This window comes from Empidonax traillii, unplaced genomic scaffold, assembly GCF_003031625.1.
Source record: "Empidonax traillii isolate 1590-97213 ecotype Southwest subspecies unplaced genomic scaffold, ASM303162v1 scaffold928:size235608, whole genome shotgun sequence".
NCBI classification, from domain to species: Eukaryota; Metazoa; Chordata; class Aves; order Passeriformes; family Tyrannidae; genus Empidonax; species Empidonax traillii.
This window is the reverse complement of record NW_020956121.1, coordinates 174811-194943: the sequence shown is the minus strand read 5'-3', so window position 1 is coordinate 194943 and position 20133 is coordinate 174811. Positions and strand designations below refer to the sequence as shown.

At 40.0% G+C, this 20133-nt stretch overlaps 2 protein-coding genes across 6 annotated transcripts; one reads left to right on the top strand and one right to left on the bottom strand.

The window, feature by feature from the left end:
• Nucleotides 1-390: 390 nt before the first annotated feature.
• Nucleotides 391-11847, bottom strand: ENKUR (enkurin, TRPC channel interacting protein). Its single transcript, XM_027903067.1, has 5 exons — nt 11705-11847; nt 7511-7656; nt 6270-6490; nt 4277-4423; nt 391-782 (listed from the first exon to the last, which is right to left on the bottom strand). Exons 1-5 carry the CDS (start codon nt 11776-11778, stop codon nt 609-611), a joined length of 762 nt encoding a protein of 253 aa, XP_027758868.1. The 5' UTR covers nt 11779-11847; the 3' UTR covers nt 391-608.
• On the top strand, nt 9722-19022 carry THNSL1 (threonine synthase like 1). 5 transcript variants are annotated; one of them, XM_027903066.1, is made up of 3 exons: nt 9722-9728; nt 13784-13871; nt 14312-19022. In XM_027903066.1, exon 3 carries the CDS (start codon nt 14369-14371, stop codon nt 16589-16591), a length of 2223 nt encoding a protein of 740 aa, XP_027758867.1. In that variant the 5' UTR covers nt 9722-9728; nt 13784-13871; nt 14312-14368; the 3' UTR covers nt 16592-19022. The 5 variants fall into 5 exon arrangements, with proteins under 5 accessions (XP_027758867.1, XP_027758864.1, XP_027758863.1 ...); XM_027903063.1 differs by lacking the exon at nt 9722-9728 and adding an exon at nt 11908-12080 and having other exon boundaries at nt 13779-13871; nt 14315-19022; XM_027903062.1 differs by lacking the exon at nt 9722-9728 and adding an exon at nt 11908-12080 and having other exon boundaries at nt 13779-13871.
• Nucleotides 19023-20133: the final 1111 nt, after the last annotated feature.

Here is a 20133-nt window from a genome sequence, read left to right as displayed (position 1 = left end):
ACTCGTAAAAACACACAGCAAGCTACATGTGGTAGCTGTATTGTGTGAAGTCTATATTATTATAGGCTTCCACATTAGAAATGGGTTTTGGTAACAGAAAATGAGCACAAAAAATGTTTTGCAGAAGCCAAGCTGCTTAGAAATACAATCACTCAAGCTTTTAAGTAAAGCACAACAGCTCTTTAATATGTAGTCCAGAAGCCATCTCATCCTGAAGTTATATTTACCAAGCTGTCTTCAGCAGCGAATTATTTCCTGTTGTTTTGGCTATGCAAGGAGAGATGTGCTCCAAACATATGAAACAGGGTTTTATATGTTTTTTGTATTATGTTTATAGAAATCTTAGCAGCTAGCAAAAATTACAAAGAATAACAAATTCATGATTTACACTCAAAGTTTAGTTAAGAATTTTATTTCCAAACATATTGGACTTGTACAGATGACAGCTATATGTAACAACTTTTTTAAGAAGCTACATACTTATATTAGTTGAATATTAGTTTCTGAATAGTTGATGGTAACAGTTTCTTTTGACAGTGTAGGGAGGCACTTCTTGAAGATGTAGGGATGGAGAACAAGGAGGAAAGAGGCAACATCTGAACAAGCCCTTACTCATTTGCAATGTAGACCCATTTGTGCTTCTCGAGTGCTTCTATGTCATGCTCCAATTGTTTCAACTTCATTTCCACCTCTGCTTTATGCATCTTCTTGTACCTGGTGTCAGTTAGTACCGGAAGACACTGAAATTCACGATTTAGTTCCTCCCAGTTCTTTTTCAGCGCCTGGTGCCATTACATGAAAAGGAAATATATAAGGAAAAATTTAAAGTAAGAACAATATGTACATAAATGACTAGACTTTTTTATAAATGTTGCGTTTGGTGTCACTGCAATGTAAAAATATCAGATAAGCATATGAATAATGTGTCATCATCTTAATTGGACAAAATTAATTAAATCCTTAAAATTTGAATACTTGGAACTCCAGCCAAAATTCAGCAGCAGTTTCAGGTCATCTCACCACCAGCTTGATTTTCTGTAACTGAGACTTTTCTCAGACTGTGGACACGAAACTGGTCCCACTGTATTTCAACTTCTGTAAACTACTCTGAAAAACTTCTAAAGAAATTGCATTCCATTTCCAATCTACATTTGTAATAACATCTATAGGCAATTTATTTATCATTTGGACTAAAACTCTCAGCTGTCACTGACCCTATCAACAATAATCACTACGTACTCTTTTGAATGCTGCTGTGCCAAGAATTACCTTACTAGATAAAGCAAACTGTATCCTCCATATATAAAACGCTGAGTCTAAAACCCTGCCTAAAAAATAAATTACAATGCTATAATCCAAAATTTACTCATAAACCTGTTAATTCAACACCAGAGACAAACTTTTATCCAGCAATATATACTGAATGGAACCAGACTGTGGTAGAAAAATAAAATTTAAATCTTGTCTTTACAGCCTCACAATTACTGCAACAATTGCTCTTACTTTCCTCAAAAGTATAATCAAAATCTGCACATCCTATCCATGCAAACATGAGGATTTAGTAGAGTTTATTCAGGGTATCAAATGTCCTCAGGAAAACTATGTGGGTGAATTTAATAATCACACCTAATAAGCAACTGAGATAGCAATCAGTAAATAACACAATATAGCTGTCAATGAGAAAACACTTCTTCAAAATCTATTTGGCTCTCAGTTGTGTCACCTTAGAGGATAATGCAAAGTATCTTCAAAAATGAAGAACTGAAGTTACTCTCTTGGGAACGAAAGTTTTCAACTCTCTTCCATAACTAAAATTGGATTCAACCAGTTTGTATGGCACATTATGATTTCCAACCTCTTGTCTTCTATTATTATTATTAAGCAGTTTTTCTCACAGAGTGGCTAATTGATGAAGATACTGAAGTTAAATTTAGATGGTTTATTCTTAATACAGATTTAGCTTTGAAGATTGTTGTTTCTATTTCAGAACTCAAGGGCTCTTGTGCTTAAAAGCTTGTCTGATTTTGTCGACTGCAGGAATTGATTTAATGGGAAAAAAAAAGAACTCTCTCTGCCAACACTAAGAAAAACATAATTCTTAATACGAACAAATAGTTTATTGATTCAAACCAGTGTACTTAGCATGGCAATTCATGCTTTTTGCATATTCATATTAAGCATCTAAGTGTTGTTCATAAAAGTTATTCCAACAATCTTCATATAAAAATATCTACATAAATTTAAAAACCCCACCTCAACATGGGAAACTTAGAGCAATGAGGATATTTATTTACTGTCTTGTAATCATACTTGTCTTTGCAAGGCTGTAAAGTACTTTAATAAAGCTTGCAAAGTACCAGGCATCAAGTACAGTTTACAAATATATTATCATGAAAATAAGTATCATCTTTCCAGAAAACTTTCATAGAAGAGTGATTCGTGGCTTCTTTCAAATAACTCTTCTTTGTGTACATTAGCAAAAACTAGTTTGGAAATCATTGAAAAAAAGAGTGAATTTTAAAATATTAGAGTATGCACTCTTCACAATTTGCTCTATCCCTACAAAGTGGAGAGATCAAAAGCAGATTAAGACTCTCTCTATAAAAATCTCCTTCACAGCTCCTCCAACAGCAATGTAATATGCTGACCACTATTGCTATGGGCTAGATCACAAACTGAATATCCAGCTCTCTGTATAAAATTCTAATACATGCTGGATCAGGGAAAAATATGTACTGCATTTATTCTGTTTTATTCTCATAGAATCCCAACCAAAGTAAGCATAATGGAGAGTTCAAAAAATGTTGGCACAAATTATTTCCCTTTATTATTTTAAGGTCATGAGGCTTGACTTTGGTCTCAGACATCTATTGCCAGGTATTCTTTCAAATCAGATAGTGCACATGTGTTCACTAGCAATGTCAATTATTTTAAAAGACAGGAATTCCCATATGCCTACAGCTGAGCACCGGGTAGAAGCCACATACCCTGGGGATACTAATTCCTCCTGACAATATAACGGTATAAGTCAGTTCATGAAAGAGCAAATGTTTTGGGAAAAAAAAAAAAAAGGACAAAATACTGAGTTAATAAAAACAGTCTAAAAACTTTTAAATTAAAAAAATATTTTAGTGCATTACTGTGTTTTAAAAATATAGAACATAATTTTAATCAAACTAAATGCAGAACTATGAGCAGCTGAACTCACATGCCTTTTTGCACATATTTTTGTTGCATAGTTAACTTGTTGGACTATCAGCTTATCCCATGCCTTTCCCATCATAAAAATATCTTAATCTTCACCCTTGCTGTTCTGTTCTTTATCTTGCTATCAGTGCAGTACCCTCACCTCTCACCTGTACTCCCTCCCAGCTGCCACTGCTTGCTGCACAAGCAAGAGACACCATTGTGCTGGTCAATTCAGACCTTGCCAATTAACCAGTTCATCTTTGCAAGGGAGTTAGAGACTGTTTTCTCTCTAGATATTCTCCTGGATTTTTTTTTTCTTGTGGGAGTTCAGCATCTCAAAGCTGTCCATCCATCTACTAATTTGTTTCAGGTGGATGCTAAGAGAAAGTTATTAAGGGACAGCCTGACAAACAGATATCACAGTAATGTAGGCTTCATTTTCATGGGAAATTTGGCTAAAAAGTGGTCAGGAAAAATTTCAGTTCAAGGGTGGGATATACTTTTAAAATATCTCTTTTATGCTCTATTTCTTTCACGGTATTCTTTCTCTTTAGAAAATCTTGTTCAATAAAAACTGTATGAAAGACAGTATCCAGAACAGTATAACAAAATACAAATTTTTCTGTCATAGTTCTATGACTATATTGCAATTTAATTCTGTTTTCTTTTTTTTGCCACATTTTAAAGCATGACTTTATGTTTTAGTCAGTGAGGTCACAATTTCAAGATAGAAACTGCCAATAAAAGGGGCAATATTCTGTGCTGGGGAAAAAATGTATTTTTCCATGATTAACTCTCACTAAATCCATATAGGTGATTTTATGCACTTTGAAGAGTTTCACTGAAATTCCAAGTCACTAAGGGGGATAGGAGTCAAACAGAATTGAGAACTGGATTAAAACCGTAGCTAGATGAGCTCCTTTCAGTTTTTTACAATTGTTCTACAGCTCCACCTAGTGAAAAAGTAGCTAATTCATCCGTTTCACTTAAAAAAAAATCCAGTATACTTTTATTATTTATATGGACTTGCACTACCTTATTTAATCTTTTGTACATATTACTAATTACACTAAATCAAAATATGCACCTGCAGAATACTTGTCTTTTCTTCATCAGACAGATGTTTCATGGCTCTCTTCTTGAGCTCCTCTACAACTTTGGCCTCACGTTCTTCCTCCTCTCTCCTAATTTCTTCATTTCTCTGTGTTACATATTTTGGTGTAACCCCATAATCCTATAAGGGTAAGGAAGATGCTCCTTATTTGTGCTTTTAAGAAGGAAACAAAGAGATACCTGTCATCCATAGTATATTACATTTGCAAAAATAGCTTCAATTGACAATTTGTGCTGCTGAGCACTAAAATTTTAAAATCACTGTGTTCTTAGAAGTATCAAGAGTGATTGTCTTTGTAGCCTGAGTAAAATGCACAAACAATTCCCTTCAATTTCTTTGTACAACCTTGGCAGACAACAGAACGCAGAAGCTAAAACGTCTATTCATAAGAACTGATGGTTGAGTGAGGATTTTGAAATCTGTTAATGACAGCAAGTTATTTTACATTTTTATATGGTGTCAGATTCCACGATTGGAAACACATTCTTTAAGAGACTTTGTTTGAAAAGGTCTTCCTGTATCTTAATTTTTGTTGAACATTGCATGCCACAGAGGAGAGCGAACAGTGTTCACACATACATAAAAACTGGACTAGTTAGGAAGGATAAACTGTCCTATACTGGATGTGACAGAATTATTTCTGTGAGGAAAACATACCTTCTGAATATCCCAGATGGTCTTGGGGAAATATTCTATTTTGCCTTAGCCTTTGTAAAATGAAGCTTATCTAGCTCTGCCAGAAGATACCAGTCTACATTCTTTCTACTAAATGCTAAGTAATTCACAAATCTTTTACTGTTGGGTAGCACTGTGATTAGCGTTGTTTATGTATATATTTAGCCATGCAAAGGTACTGCAAGGGCTTCAGGTCCTCTTTTGCATCTTCTCTGTCAGGAATTCTGTCATATGTTATCTCTTTTTGCATAATTCTCTGTCATGAGTTACTTGTTTAGATAAGACAGACTCTTGATATATCTTGTTTTCTGAGTAGCAGAGTGGACTGTTCCTGTGCTTGGGGAAGGTTGTCCTTAAAGGCATGTCAGCTCTCTTCAAGCTTCTTTGCTTTCCAGAGCTATCTCACATGGGGTCCAACTTACCAGTCCCTTGAATAAGCTGCTGTTTGCTCTCCTGAAGTACAGGGTCTATACACTACCACCTCCCGAGGAGGAAGGGACCTTGAACTGCTAAATGGCCTGTGCAACTCGGACTATAACTGATTATCACACCCCTGACCAATTCTTTCTCATTTGTAAGTGGCAGCACCAGAAGAGCATGACCACTGGTTGGCTCATCCACCGTCTGTGTTAGAAAGCTGTTGCTGACCTGCTCCAGGAACCTTTTTGGATTTCTTTCATCCCACTGTGTTGTCCTTTCAGCAGGTATCAAGGAGCATAAAGTCTTCCATAAGCTGCACTGTGATCTGACCATTTCCTCAAGCTGCTTAAAGGAATTTCATCTAGTTCCTCGCCTTATTAGGTGTTCCATAACAAATATGCTTTTAACACTCGCTGGCCTTTCCTCTGATCCTGACCCACGAGCTCAAATAGCCTATTGACAATTCCATAGAAGAATTCCATATATTTGAACAGCTCCTTCAATCAAAGGGCAACCTTCCCCTCTTCTTCCCTGCCTGTCTTTCCTAAAGAGCCAACAGTCATTTACCACAGAATTCCAGTTGTCTCCCCATTAGATACTCTCCAGGTTCCCACTGCAACACACATGCTATTGCTTTAGCACCATCATTCTGCCAGTTTTTTTGGCTGACACCATAAGCAAATGAATGCAGAGCAAAGGCAAGGCACAGTTCTAGTGTCAGTGACTTCTTGATGAATTTAAAAGGTCTACCACAAACAGCAGTGGATCTAAACATCTCGAAAGAACCACAAACTTTTCACAGGAGAATGCAATAGTGAACCTAAAATATGCATTGCTAATAGTATTTCCACTATAATTTAATAAAACTTACCTTTTTTTTAATGTATTTTGGTACAAGTCCTGAAGGTTCAAGGAGATATTTATCTCCCTGTCTTGAATCAACACAAAAATGTCGAGGCTTTTTAGGTACCCCTTTAATAACAGCAAGTGCATTTATATTTATAAAATTCTTTTTAATCCTAATTACTGGGCGATATGTCCTCCCTGGCACTGATAATGCAGGCTCTTTCTTACCATCCTGTTCTTTTTTTCCTGTGAATAGAGCACATAAACATTCTCAGCAAAAACCATGAAGAACTTAATGTTATTACATTTTTCAAAACTAAATAACTATGTACAGAATTACATAAAAGTAGAACCCAGCAGTATCTACAATGAAAGAATTGACTCTCAATGAATTGTGATTAAAATAAGTATGCTTGTTTGGCCTAACAGAAGTTTTATAACCTAGAAAATACTATGTTGTTTCAGATGGGTTTTCTTTATAATATGTCACTCATTTTCTCTTAGCTGCAGTAGTACAGGCCTCTTTTCAAATGTAATTATAACTACTTTTAGTAGAGATGCTCGTTGTCAGGGCCCTTAGGTAATAATGGCCCCATCCAGTCTCACCTGGGGCATCTACCCCACACTCTTGGGCTCAGGAACCCCATTTCAGCTCAGCCTTGAGCTGTCAGTGCCTGGCTGATCTGTCTCAGCCTTGCCTGCCCCTAGTCCTAGTCCTGAAAATTATGTGAAATCAGTGGAGGGACCTGGCCTGTTACCCTGTTTTGCCTGATGGTCACGGGACCACTGACAGGACAGACTTTCCTCACCACCCCGCCCTGCTGGCCTCTGGTGTGGTGGGACTGCAAACCCTTGCTGAGGTCTTTGCTCAGACTACATTGTGGTTTCCCTCAATGTTTGGCTCATCTCTCCTTACGGAAGAGCCCCGCTCTTGCTGCTCCTCAGCCATTGTAATCAACTTCTCACAATCCTTTTTCTAGAGATATTTCCCACTAGACATAACTCTAATACATGGTCATTGTCAGAGATAATGATTTGTCTGAGTTCCTGTGCTTTTTTGACAGAAAATAAGTGTAATGTCACAAGTGACAGACCTCATTCCTACAGCAGCTGGTTTCCTGATACTGATCCCATGAAGCAGTATTTTCTCAAGGTTTGTTTTTACAACCTGATAGCTTGCCATAACTTAGTACTGAAGGACACACGAGCTTAACTCTCTATTTTACAAAATACATTTCATTGCATGCGTTTCCTGTCTACACTTACTTGGTGCTAGCTTGGGTTTCTTTGAATGTTTCTGCAGGAAATCATTTGGAGATGGCACTGCAACTTTTGCTGGCCCCATAGTTTTCCACTTGGATTTATTTTTCTCTGCTTCATGTTTCACAAATGTTCTTAATTTGGATATAAACCTTAGAGGTGAAAAAATAACCATAAAGAAGTTAAGGGTCAGAGAAGGTATCCCAAAGTTCTTAAAAGAATATACATTTTTGCAGTAGTTCACGGCAAAAGCCTAAGCTGTTTTTTTTTTTTTTTTTGTACTCTCTCCCAAATAAAGGCCATCCATGCTAAGGCTAAACACAGTACTGCACTGACAAATGGGTTTTCTGGTTCTTAAGTTAGCTTTCTTCTTCCTTCTGCTCTTGTGTCTTCAAGGTTGATACTATCACACTTAGGGAAATGGCTCCCAAATATAAATACTGAACACAGACATTCTGAAACTCAACAAAACCTAAATTTTGGAAATCAACTGCTTTGAGGAGTGCTTGCATGAATTCATTATGGCATATGGTGTGATTCTTGGGGTGTCCTGTGCAGGGCCAGGAGCTGGACTCGATGATCCCAATGGGTCTCTTCCAACTCAGCATATTCTGTGATTCTATGAGTCTGTGATTTATGCTTGAGAAAAGACGTCAAATACAGTCAAGAATTGGATAGAATGTCTTTGATCAGCATTTTTTCTTATTACTGTCCACTGTATCACTGTCTCTGTGTTCCTCTTGAACCATCTGTTACAGACTATAACAACAGATCAGATGAGATGGGTCACTGCTCCGAAATAGCACAGTACACTATATATTTCTTATATTGCACAGAGCCAAACTACTACCCTGAACGATTGTAATCAGTGGTGGGTTTGGCACTGAAACAAATTATGTGAAAATCAGTGAGGGCTCAGACATGAAAAGCTCTATGCACATGGTATGCACACACTGCTATTTTGGTCTAATGGTGCATATGGCATTGCTACTTCTGCTTTAATCAAAATCTGCAAAAGAAGCCAAATGCTGATCATTAGCTGATTAGCAACATCTTGCCTCTATCTGAAGGGCTGAGCTGGCACAGATGTTTGCCTGAGGGAGCAGAACTCCTTGCTCCTGAAGTGAAGGCTACCTCACTGTACCTTCTAAAATCTGTCCATCTTTAGGAAACATGTCATAATAATTTATGGTAGACAAAAGCTGATGAAAACATGCTCTTGTTTTACAGAAAAAACATGTTTATGAAAAAAACTATACCACATTTTCAGGTAATGAAACCCCAGCCATTTTATTTTATATAATTATATTGTTGTATTATATACTATTATATATATTATATTTATATATTACTATATATTGCATATAGTGCAACCTATTTTATGGAAACACTAAAATAAGAAGAAAGAAATCATGTAACACTGGGCCAGTGAACGTGTGTTATAGGAGCAACACTGATAAAAGCTCTTGTAGGTGAGCTGCAAATGTCCAATACATGTAGTTGTACTTATGATCATAACATTAGAACATGTTAGAGGACTTGATTAAAAATGTGGAGTTGTTCCGTGTTTTGGAGATTTGGTCTCCAAAATCAGAAAGAGGATTATGTACATAAGAGTACACGTAATTCCATAAATACCTCTAACTGTAAGGAATGAGGTTTTCTTTAGTTTTCTCTCTTAAATTCACAGCAAACAGCTACAGACAGGCATAAATCCACAAACGCATAAATAACTGAATTCCTCACCATTTGCAAGGAGTGGCATTGTAGGCACACAGGAGAAAAAAGCAGTGGATGAGGAGTTTGACCTAGTGGGGCTCACAGAGACTTGGAATGAGAAAATGAGTGAGAAGACACTGAGTTTGTTACATACTGCCATAAGGTAAAGATAGCTTCTGTAGACAGCTATGGACACTCTTTTGGACAAAGAAATGTGGCAGTTATTTCTTTTCAGTGACTTTTCAGGCCAAGGAAGTGGCTAAATATGTCACGCACCAATATCACAGATCAGACCCTCAAAGGGTCACAGAGTGTTGCAAGGAAGAAAACATGGTTATGGGAGACTTCAGAATCTGATCCTTCATCATTTGGCAAGATGAAAAATGACAATACATCTATAAGAAGACAGAAGAAGACAACACATTTTCCTAAAGTGTCACCTTGGGACACCAAAGTTGGGGTAAATGAGGAAGCTTGCTGTGATTTCATGAGCAGTAACTCATCAGTTGAGAGTGAAATATGTATGATTTTATTTGGGAAAAGAAAACAACATAAAACCCACAAACCCCCTAGATTTTGTATGCATTAGTTGAAACTGGTCAAATTATATTCTTAACAAGGTTTGACACTTGTTACCGGCTGAATATTTGTCACATTGTAAACCAAAGCGGGAAGCGGGGAGACAACAAAAGTTAATGAGATCAGAAGGGGATTTAGTCAGATTATATCCAACCCAAGGATCACCTTGCCTAAACTGAATCTGATGGTCACGGAGTATTCAAATCCCTGAATAGTATTAGGACAAGAATGGATTTAGTGTGTGTGCTTTGCTATACTGTCCTTTCACCTTCCTCTGTCTGTCAAAAAGTATCTCCCCCCAAAAGTATATCCATTCACAACGGAAACAAACAAGCAAACAATTCTAATTTTACATGGAGAAGATTCAGAACTAGGAATCTCACAGGTCTGAATCCTTTCACCTGGAAAGGGATAACAATCTTTGTTCTAATGAGTGTCACTGATACTTCTACTTGTTTTAAAGCTATTGAGTCATGACCTACATTAAACTTCTACTAAAGGTGCTAAGTGTACATATTGGGTTTGAGTGGCGAGGTTTCAATAGCAGGATGGCTACAGAGGTGGCTTCTGTGAGAAGCTACTAGAAGCTTCTTCCATGTCCAGCAGAGCCAATGCCAGCCAGCCCCAGGACAGACGCACTGCTGGCCAAGGCCAGGCCAATTAGGAATGGTGGTAACGCCTCTGTGATAACATATTGAAGAAGAAAAATATCCTGCTCCGATTTTGTTAGTAAGAAATTCAATTAATGTGCCGAATTCAAGTCTGTTTTGCCCCTGACAGTATTTGCTGAGTGATTTCTCCTGGTCCTTATCTCAGCTAATGAACCCTTCATTATATTTTCACTCCTCTGTCCAGTTGCAGAGGGGACTGATAGAGTGTTTTGGGTGGGTGCCTGGCACAACAGATAACTCTGTTACTACCATGTAACAGTTTTATATTGTTGGGGACTTCAAGAAAACCTAACATATTTGCTTAACTATAGGCAATAGCCTTTTTTATATTTTTAAGGTAAGAGGTGAGAAAGAAACAATTTCAGAGTCAGAACAGTGTCAACCTGACACAGAAAATACGGAAGTGGGGCACTGAGAAAAGTAAATTAAAAAGCCCAACTTTTATTTTATTTTTATTTTAATTATCGAGAAGTTGTTGTAAGTGCAAATAACAAAGAAGTCTCATGTTCCTCTATGCATAAATTACCTTTTTAAATTATCAATGAACAAGATGACATTGAAGACACTAAGCTGAATCATCAGCTCATAGAGCAGGCTGTAAACTCTCATATCACAGAACCACAGAATCAACTGGGTTGGAAAAGACCTCTGAGATCATCCAGTCCAACATATGACTGAACACCACCATGTCAACTAGGCCACGGCACTAAGTGCCATGTCCAGTCTTTCATTAAACTCCTCCAGGGATAGTGACTCTATCACCTCCCTGGTCAGTCCATTCCAGTGTCTACTCACCGAAGAATTTCTACCTAATTTCAACCTAAACCTCCCCTGGTGCAGCTTAAGACTATGCCCTCTCATCCTGTCGCTTGTTACCCATGAGTCGGGAGAAGAGGCCAACCCCCATCGGGCTACACCCTCTTTTCAGTCAGCTGTGGAGAGTGATAAAGTCCGCCCGGAATATCCTTTTCTCCAGGTTAAACACCCTTAGCTCCCTCAGCCACTCTTTACAGCACTCGTGCTCCAGACTCTTCGCAATCTTTCGCTGCCCTTCTCAGGACACGCTCCAGCACCTCAACGTCCTTCTCGATGTTAGCTAGTGATGCCTTAGGAGGAGCAATAACTATTCAAAAACTAGTCTGTTTGGGGTCTTTTTTAACACCTCTTTAGCTGCATCGCCTTGCCAGAACGAGCCCCCTTGCCTGCAAGTGACTCCGCCACACCCACGTACCTGGCGGGTTTGACGGGCTTCTCCGCCCGGGGCGGGGGGTCACAGGCGCCCTCTTGGGCGCTCTGCGTCGCCATTCTCCCGCCCCGGGACCCCTCTCTGAGGGACTGGGACACGGCACTCCCGCCTCTCCGAAGAGCTCCGGGCTCTGAGGGGCCGCGGGCGGGGCGGGGCCGGTCCCCGTTGCCCGTTACCAAGGGAACCGCTGCCGGGTAACGGCGCCATGGCGGGGCGGAGCCGCGGCCGCCACCTGCCGGCGGCGCGTGCGCACTGCGCGGCGGTGAAGTCAGAGGGGGCCGGGCGGTCCAGCTGCGCGTGCGCCGTTGGGGCGTTCGGTGGGCGCGCGCGGCACCTGTGGCAGCGGTCCCCGCCCCCGCCGGTACGTACGTGGGTGCGCGCGCGCCGCGCAGAGGGGGGGGGGGGGGGGGGGGGGGGGGGGGGGGGGGGGGGGGGGGGGGGGGGGGGGGGCCAGGACAGGACAGGACAAGGGGGATTGGGCGGGACAGGGCAGGGCGGGACAGGGCAGGGTAAAACAAAACAAGACAAGACAAGTCAGGACGGCACAAGGTGCTGCCGCCGCTCCCGGGGGGAGGTGGAAGCCCGGTGCCCGCGGTTGCGGTGGCCGGGTGGGTGCGTGGGTGGATGCGGTCCGCCCGGCCCCCTCCCTCCGCCCGTCCACGCTTCGGCATCTTCAAGGCGCGTCGAGCCACTGAGGAGGGAGCCGCTGCACGGTCTTGGTCTGGGGTGTCATCTGGTGTCTATCCCAGTAAGACACCCATTTTCACTAGAGCTATCGCCGGCAGTGGGTGTCAGAGTGGCGGGTCATTGCTGATGATGTGTAGGTCCTGCCTACGTCCAGATGGAAGGGTGGAGGTGTGTTACCAAAGCATTAAATTCCGCTGGAGGTTTGGGTGTGAGCTCTGCTGCAACAAAACCGCACCCTTCTGTCATAGAGGTTCATATCTAAAGTTGGATGGCTAATTTGAGCTGGTTTTGCAGTAAAAGTTTTGTCACTGGAACAAAACGTAATCTCTAAGAAATGGGTGCCGTTCAACAGCTGCGGGTGTCTGTGTACATGTGCTTTATGTGGGTGGGTGCAAAACCGGGCTACGCTGCAGGAGGTTGAAATGAGTAGCTGGATGAAGAATTCCCTGCAAGATTTTGCAACCAGGTTAACTAAGTTGATTTCAAACAATACCTATGACCTAAATTTGTAGAGCAGCCCAGATGTTACGCCCAGCAAATGTGTAGTGCAAACCAAGTGACTGCAGCTGCAAGTGAATCTCTAGTCTAGCTGGACGTGGCAGGCAGGACACTGTGCCTGGTGTGGTTAGCACTCCTTTAGTCCACATGTAATGCTTGATGTGATTCTTAGGTTCAAGAGATATAAAGTCACTAAAATACTGTCTCTACATTCTTGGGGGGGGTTAATCCCAAATATAACTTTTATATTTGCAAGCTTAATACAATGATCTTTTTTCTGTCCCTGTTGTGAATATAGACATACATAATGCACTCGAGTGCATTACTATTGCACTGCAGCAATAGTATATAATATTGATACTGGATATTACACTTTGCAGTTTGTTTTTCCTTTTTAATAACTGTTACAAAAAACTTATATGTTATCTACACAGGATGACGCGCTTATTCTTTACAAGGATGGAGGAAAAAAACTTTACAGTATGATATGCCGTCTTTGATCTATGCCTTGTAATTACATGTCCACCAGGTCACAGCACTGGATGCAAACACAGACTTACTGTTTGCAAGCTCATCTTTCCACACAGAATCGAGCAAATGCTTTTCCCACCCCCACCTCAGTTTTAAGGAAATTTTGAGAGTCTTTCCCTCTTTGACCTCCCTAAACATCATATGCTGCAGTTAGTGGTGATACTGGTGTTTATTCATCTAAGCAAAAAAAAAAGCACAATGTCAGGAGTTTCTTGCCTAATCTTTTTTGGAAATCCATCTTTCTTAGTGCCTTTTTTTTGAGGGTAGAGTGTCTTCATGATGTGTTCTCTCTCTTCCCCCCCCTTTTCTCTCCCCTCTCAAATAACACTCAATACAATTCCAGTATAGGAGTTCTTCACAAATCCCTTGCTCGGTTTGCCATCCCTTCAGAAGAGATTTGAATGCAACTCATTCAGCCTTGCTGTTGCACAACACTGTGAGTTATCTGTGTATTTAAGTGGGTCTTGCATTTGTTTTTTCAGAAAGTATTAAAAAAATCAAAGTTACCTTGGGAGGTGGGACAAAGGTATATTTTGTTAACATTTTGATTACAAGAGGGTAATCAAGTTAATTGTTATTTGTAAATGTGTAATTAAAAACAAGTGTTAATAGAGGAAAAACTAATTGGTTTTGAATTTCTATAAACAATATTATTTGCAAAGAGTTGGATTTGTCAGTGGAAATGAGCTGGAACTATGCAGGAGAGCGGACTGAGTCTTTCTCTGAAAAACATCTCCCTGGCACTGGTGAAGTCATAGGTGGATTTATGTTTGAAGTCTTGTTCTGAATTTTATGTCCTTTAGGTTTTTTTCCTAGATGTTTGCTGAAGGACTGGTTACTGGTTTTTTGTCTGTTTTTGTTTTTCTCTTTCTGAAGCAGTTAAGTGGATTGTCAAGTTGCCTTGGAAAAACCCCCACAATAAATCATCAGAAGATGTTTCATGTTTTTCAGTATCAGCCTTTGAGACTAATAACCCAAAACAGTCTTTCTAGCATGCATTTAAAACTGATGCTTTCAAGACCTGTTGCATTGGCACAGATACGGAAGTCATGGTTCTCGAGCCATTCTCTTCTTGGAAACAAAAATATTATCTTGATGGGACCTCCGGGTGCTGGGAAAACGACGATTGGGAGAATAGTAGGCCAGAAACTAAATTGCCCTGTCATAGACATAGATGATGATGTCCTTGAAACAGCGTGGAATATGAGTGTGTCAGAAAAACTGCAGAATGTTGGTTATGAGGAATTTCTAGAGGAGGAAGGAAAAGCCCTGTTGAATTTTTCAGCATCTGGAAGTGTCATTTCCCTTAGTGGGTCCAATCCAATGCATGCTGCGGGCATGCAGCACGTGAAGAAAAATGGAATAGTTGTGTATCTGGATGTGCCCACAACAGTCATTATGAGCAGGCTGAAATCAATGGCAGTGGATCGCATCGTGGGCCTGTCTGCTGGTAATTCCCTCAAGGACATACTTCAGTTTAGGAAGCCATTTTACAAAAGGTGGCATGACATCCGTGTTTTTTGTGGAGAGGATGTTGCGGCAGAAGTTGTAGCAGAAAAGGTACTTGATGCTGTGAAGAGATACCAAGATTCGGAACTGGAAACTTTCATTTCAACTCGGTCTAGTAGGTCTGGAAGGAGTATGGAAAAAGACTCTCGTAAGTATTTCAGTGACGTTGTTATTCAGGGCTTAGCCCCTGATGGAGGACTCTTTGTTCCTGAGAGACGACTTCCAAAATTCACTGCTGGAGAATGGCAAGGTCTAATAGAAGCAACTTACGTTGAAAGAGCTGAGGTCATACTAGAAAGATGCATACATCCTGCTGATATTCCTGCTTCTAAACTGGCAGAAATTATTGGAACTGCTTATGGAGAAAACTTTAGTTGTTCTAAAGTTGCCCCAATTAGGCATTTGGCAGGCAATCAGTTTCTTCTGGAGTTATTTCATGGACCAACAGCATCATTTAAAGATTTTGCATTACAGTTGATGCCACATTTATTTGCCTCCTGCATTCCCAGAAGCTGCAATTACTTGATTCTGGTAGCTACTTCTGGGGACACAGGGAGTGCCGTCCTAGATGGCTTTAGTCGTCTCCACGACACTGACAAACAGAGAATTGCTGTGATGAATTTTTTTCCTGAGGATGGAGTAAGCCCAATTCAAAAATCACAGATGATTGGCTGTCAGAAAGAAAATGCATGGTCAGTGGGTGTCAAATCTGATTTTGATTTTTGCCAGACAGCTATAAAGCAAATCTTTACTAATTCTGATTTTACTGGTTTTCTTACAGTAGAATATGGAACTGCTTTAGCTGCAGCAAACTCCATAAACTGGGCACGACTGCTTCCTCAGATAGTTTATCATGCTTCTGCATACCTTGATCTTGTTCATCAAGGTATTATTCCTTTTGGAAGCCCTGTGGATATTTGCATTCCTACAGGAAACTTTGGCAACATATTAGCGGCTTTCTATGCTAAGATGATGGGAATTCCTATCAGAAAATGTATTTGTGCTTCCAATGAAAACAATGTTTTGACTGACTTCATAAGAACAGGTGTTTATGATTTGAGGGGAAGAAAATTAATTTCCACTTTTTCATCAGCAGTAGATATTTTGAAGTCCTCCAATCTTGAACGATACTTGCACCTGATTGCTAATGAAGATGGACAGCTGGTAACACAATTATTTAACCAGCTGGAAAATCAGGGCCACTTCCAGCTAAGGAAAGATCTACTTGAAAAGCTTCAGCAGGACTTAGTGGCTGGCTGGTGCTCTGAGGAGGACTGTCTAGCTGCCATTCACTCTGTGTACAGTACTACAGGATATATTTTGGATACGCACACAGCTGTTGCTAAAGTAGTTGCAGATCGATTGCAAGATAGAACTTGCCCAATTATTATTTCGTCTACAGCTCATTATTCTAAGTTTGCACCTGCTATCTTGAGGGCCTTGAGGATTGCAGAAATAAACCAGAATCCATTAAGTCAGCTTCACTTGCTGAGTTCTTACAGCGCTCTGCCTCCAATCCATTGGGGCCTGTTAGAGACCCTGAAAAAGACAGGGAATGGGGATCACCAGGTCTGTGCTGCCGATATGAGTGTGCTGATGCACCATATAGAAACCTTAATCCAAAATCATTTCATGAAAGTTTTTTGAGCAACTGATCCAGTGTCCCCAGTGTCAATTGCAATGCTGTCTCAGCAAGCTGCATGTTTTACTAAAACCATCATTCACCTGGGCTGTGTCCAGTCCACAGCACACCATCCACAGTTTTATACTCAGTTGTCAAGCTTTCAACAGCATTTGTAAGTAACATGTGTGAGATTTCTAGTGGTGGTGAAAGGTTGTGAATTGAGAGTGTAAAAGACTGGACTACCTTTTTGCAGGTCAGACACAGTAGAGATGTCAGCACTCCCAGCTGTCCTTGGCAGTGCTGTCTCCTTCAGAAGCCTGAAGGAGACAGATAATCAAGTCTGACCTTTCTGAAACTAATAGCTTTGGTTTTGTTGCAGCAATGATGTGATCCTTTGGTCTGTGGGTGATTAATTAAACTCATTTCACTTAGGGCACTGGAACATAATAAGATACTATAATAATGTTCATATGTTGCTAATGAGAATGGATTTCACTACAAAGATTGAAGTGTACTTGTATTGTTAATCCCTGAACCACTGAGGAACCATTGAATTTTGTGGTATCTTTTTGTATAATGTTTTTTTATGTATGAGGCCAGTGTTTCTGTACAAAAAAATCTGGTCTTTTTGTTTTTCAGACTTTTTTCTCCCAGATATTTTCCTGTGTCAAATAGAATACTTGATTTGGTATTTTTAATATATTTGAGATGTGACTCTTCCTCCAGTGTGTTGTGGTCTTTCTCCTATATGTTTTCTGTTTGAACTTTCAACTTTAGAACTCTTTTTTAATCCCATAGAAGAATCTGCTAGTAGTAGCAGTGATCTTCTTAAATAAGAACCAGACTTTGTCTTTTCTTTACATTTATTTTTTTGCATTATAAGTTTAATTTTTGACATCATAGAGCTTTCTTGTTCTAATTACTTCTGTTTTCCTATTTTCTTAAGTTAACGTCCTTGATGTTCTATTCTGTTCTTGCTTTGCATGAATTAGTGTAAGAAAGAAGCTTCCCAAATTGCTTTCCTCATCAAGGAAAGTGAAGGATGAATTCCAGGGTGATAGCATCAGAGGTATTCATTATGTAACCTAAAATAGCTCTATGTGCTTTTGCTAATGATAGGCTCTTTATTGTTTTTTTTCTGAAGAAAAAAGATTGAGTAGGTTGTCCTAGGAGATCATGTGGTTATGGAGAAATGTATTCTGGTACCTGGAGGTATATTTGGCAATGACATAAAATAAACTACATTTCACACTAAGATAAATGGTGAAATGATGTAATGGCTAGTTTTGAGTGGCATGCAAATGGCTCTTTACAGGTAAAGAGCTGCCCATCATCAGATGAGAGGTCGACTTTCCCACCGAGATTCAGATTATCTGGTAATTGATAACATTTTTTGCCTCTTCGATATGCAACATTTCCTAGATGTCAAGATTCACCTGGGGCTTTGAACTGTTGTCATATCTGACAGGTTCCTCTGTGTGTCTGTTTGCCGCATTAGAGGCACTTTCTTGCCACATTAGAGGCGAAGAAGACACCACCTAGTAAACTATTTTAAAGAATTGTTGTTTAAAGAATTTCTTCCAGCCTAAAGTAAAAGACTCAAGCACTTTGCCACAGTGGGTGCATTATACAGTATAATTAAATGTAGCTGATAACATAGGTGTAACACAATAGCTTTCTAGATTATGCCATTCTTGGATACCTTTTTAGAACCTTTGTAGTTCTTTTCTCGGCTCAATCCTTGTTCACTATTTCTGCAGTAACTTTGAAAAAGAAGTTTTTGTTTTCACAGAATCACGAGCATCCCAAGTTGGAAGGGACCTCAAAACATCACCCAGTCCAACCTTTTGTGGGAAAGGGAACCTAGATGAGATTATCTAGCACCCTGCCCAGGCACGTCTTAAAAACCTCCAGCGATGGGGCTCTTCCACTTCCCTATGGAGGTTGTTCCACTGATTGAGTGTCCTTACTGGGAAAAATTTTTTTCTTATATCAAGATGAACCTTCTCCTGGTGCAACTTCCTCTTTGTCTCCGTGTGTCTCCTTCTGAAGAGAGAGCCTCTGTCCTCTTTCTAGCCACCACTGAAGTACTGGAAAGCTGATGAAGTGGCCCCTGAACCTCCTCCAGGGTGAAAAGACCTGACTCATTCAGTTTCCACATGTGGCAGGGGAGTTGTCATTTTCCAGGCACAACATTGGAAAGACCATAAATGTGTAATTTTTTTTTTTTTTAAAAATCCAAGTTCTGTAAGAAAAAATTGCACAAGCATATTGCCAAAAAAGAAGCATTGCTTGTGGTAGTGATAAGTGCACATCCACCTTGTATTTCTCTATGTTTCGGCCTGATTCTTACAGTAGTTCCAAGTGGAAAAAAAATGTACTGCTTTCTCTGGATGTGCTCAGTACAAGACCAGAATTCTAAATGTTAAAAAATCCAAACACAAACAAACCCAACTGCCTGAGTTGAATTACTGGGACAGGGATTGGGTTCAGTTTCCGGACTCAGTGGAAATCCTGCAGTAACTGGTTCTATGGGGCTTAATGCCCTTTGACATCACAGGTCAATTTGTCACACAGTTACAGTACTTTAAAGAAATGGCTTCAAAGAAGAGCTTGTTTTCGTGAAAAATACCTGAAAGAGAAAGCTGAGATTCTAAGAAGATTAGAGTAGAAGCCAACATCCTACCCTGAGATAACTCACTGCTAGATAAACCAGTCAGAACTAAACTAGCAGGGGATTTATTTTGGCATGACTCAATCAATATTTCAAAGTTTATAGCAGTAACTCAATCTTGAAGTAGAAAGTATTAGTAAAATTTCCAGTTGCTGTTTTCCTATGGCATGAACCATTATAGCAGTTGATACAAACTGAATAAGTAAAAAAATGAGCAGTTGTACCTAGTTAAGGGTTTTCAACATGGACTTAAGGTCTTTAAAGGCAGTGGTTAAAGAGCACATAAGGTATTAATACATTTCTCAGAATGTCTAAATAATTAATTTTTGGACTTTCAGTGAGCTATTTTTGTGCACTACATCTGCTTGTGGATCCTTGTAATGGGCTCTATAAAATGCTGCAGTAGTGTTGTGATCCTGGATGTGCACAGTATTTGTGACCTGGTGCTGATGCTGTGTTCTGGCAGCTGTCATGTACAATCTCCTGGCTTGCCTTGTTCTTCTGGGCCTGGAGAAATAGAAGAGAAAAAAATTCCAGCATATTCAGTATACTGGCTGTGGGGACATGGGATAGAGAGGGAAGCAACCCTCTTGTCTTCCCAGCCTGGATTTTCTTAGTGTCAACAATATACTGTGATTCAACAAACGTTGTGCTACTGTTACTGTCTTTTTTCCTCCCTCACTGTCAGTATTATGAAATATTCAAAAGGCATTAAAGAGTGGACACAAGTGACATTGTGTGTGCAGTGTGCAGACATTGTGCACACTGAATGTTGTCATGAGGTATTTTCTATTAAGGCAAAAATGGTGTGCCAGTGATACACAAGGGCAAATCTGTATGGTGCTGGTTAGGAGAATTCCTTAAGCCATTTAGGCTTAAGGAATACAGAGT

Excerpts from the sequence above, each read along its gene's own strand:
- THNSL1 (XM_027903062.1), top strand. The coding sequence starts at position 11,925 with ATGGCGGGGCGGAGCCGCGGCCGCCACCTGCCGGCGGCGCGTGCGCAC. Across the intron at positions 12,081-13,778 it reads AGCGGTCCCCGCCCCCGCCG|TATAGGAGTTCTTCACAAAT; the intron begins GTACGTACGTGG and ends ATACAATTCCAG. Across the intron at positions 13,872-14,311 it reads CCTTGCTGTTGCACAACACT|CAGTTAAGTGGATTGTCAAG; the intron begins GTGAGTTATCTG and ends CTCTTTCTGAAG.
- ENKUR (XM_027903067.1), bottom strand. The coding sequence starts at position 11,778 with ATGGCGACGCAGAGCGCCCAAGAGGGCGCCTGTGACCCCCCGCCCCGG. Across the intron at positions 6,491-7,510 it reads GAAACCCAAGCTAGCACCAA|GAAAAAAAGAACAGGATGGT; the intron begins GTAAGTGTAGAC and ends CTCTATTCACAG. Across the intron at positions 4,424-6,269 it reads CAAAATACATTAAAAAAAAG|GATTATGGGGTTACACCAAA; the intron begins GTAAGTTTTATT and ends TTACCCTTATAG.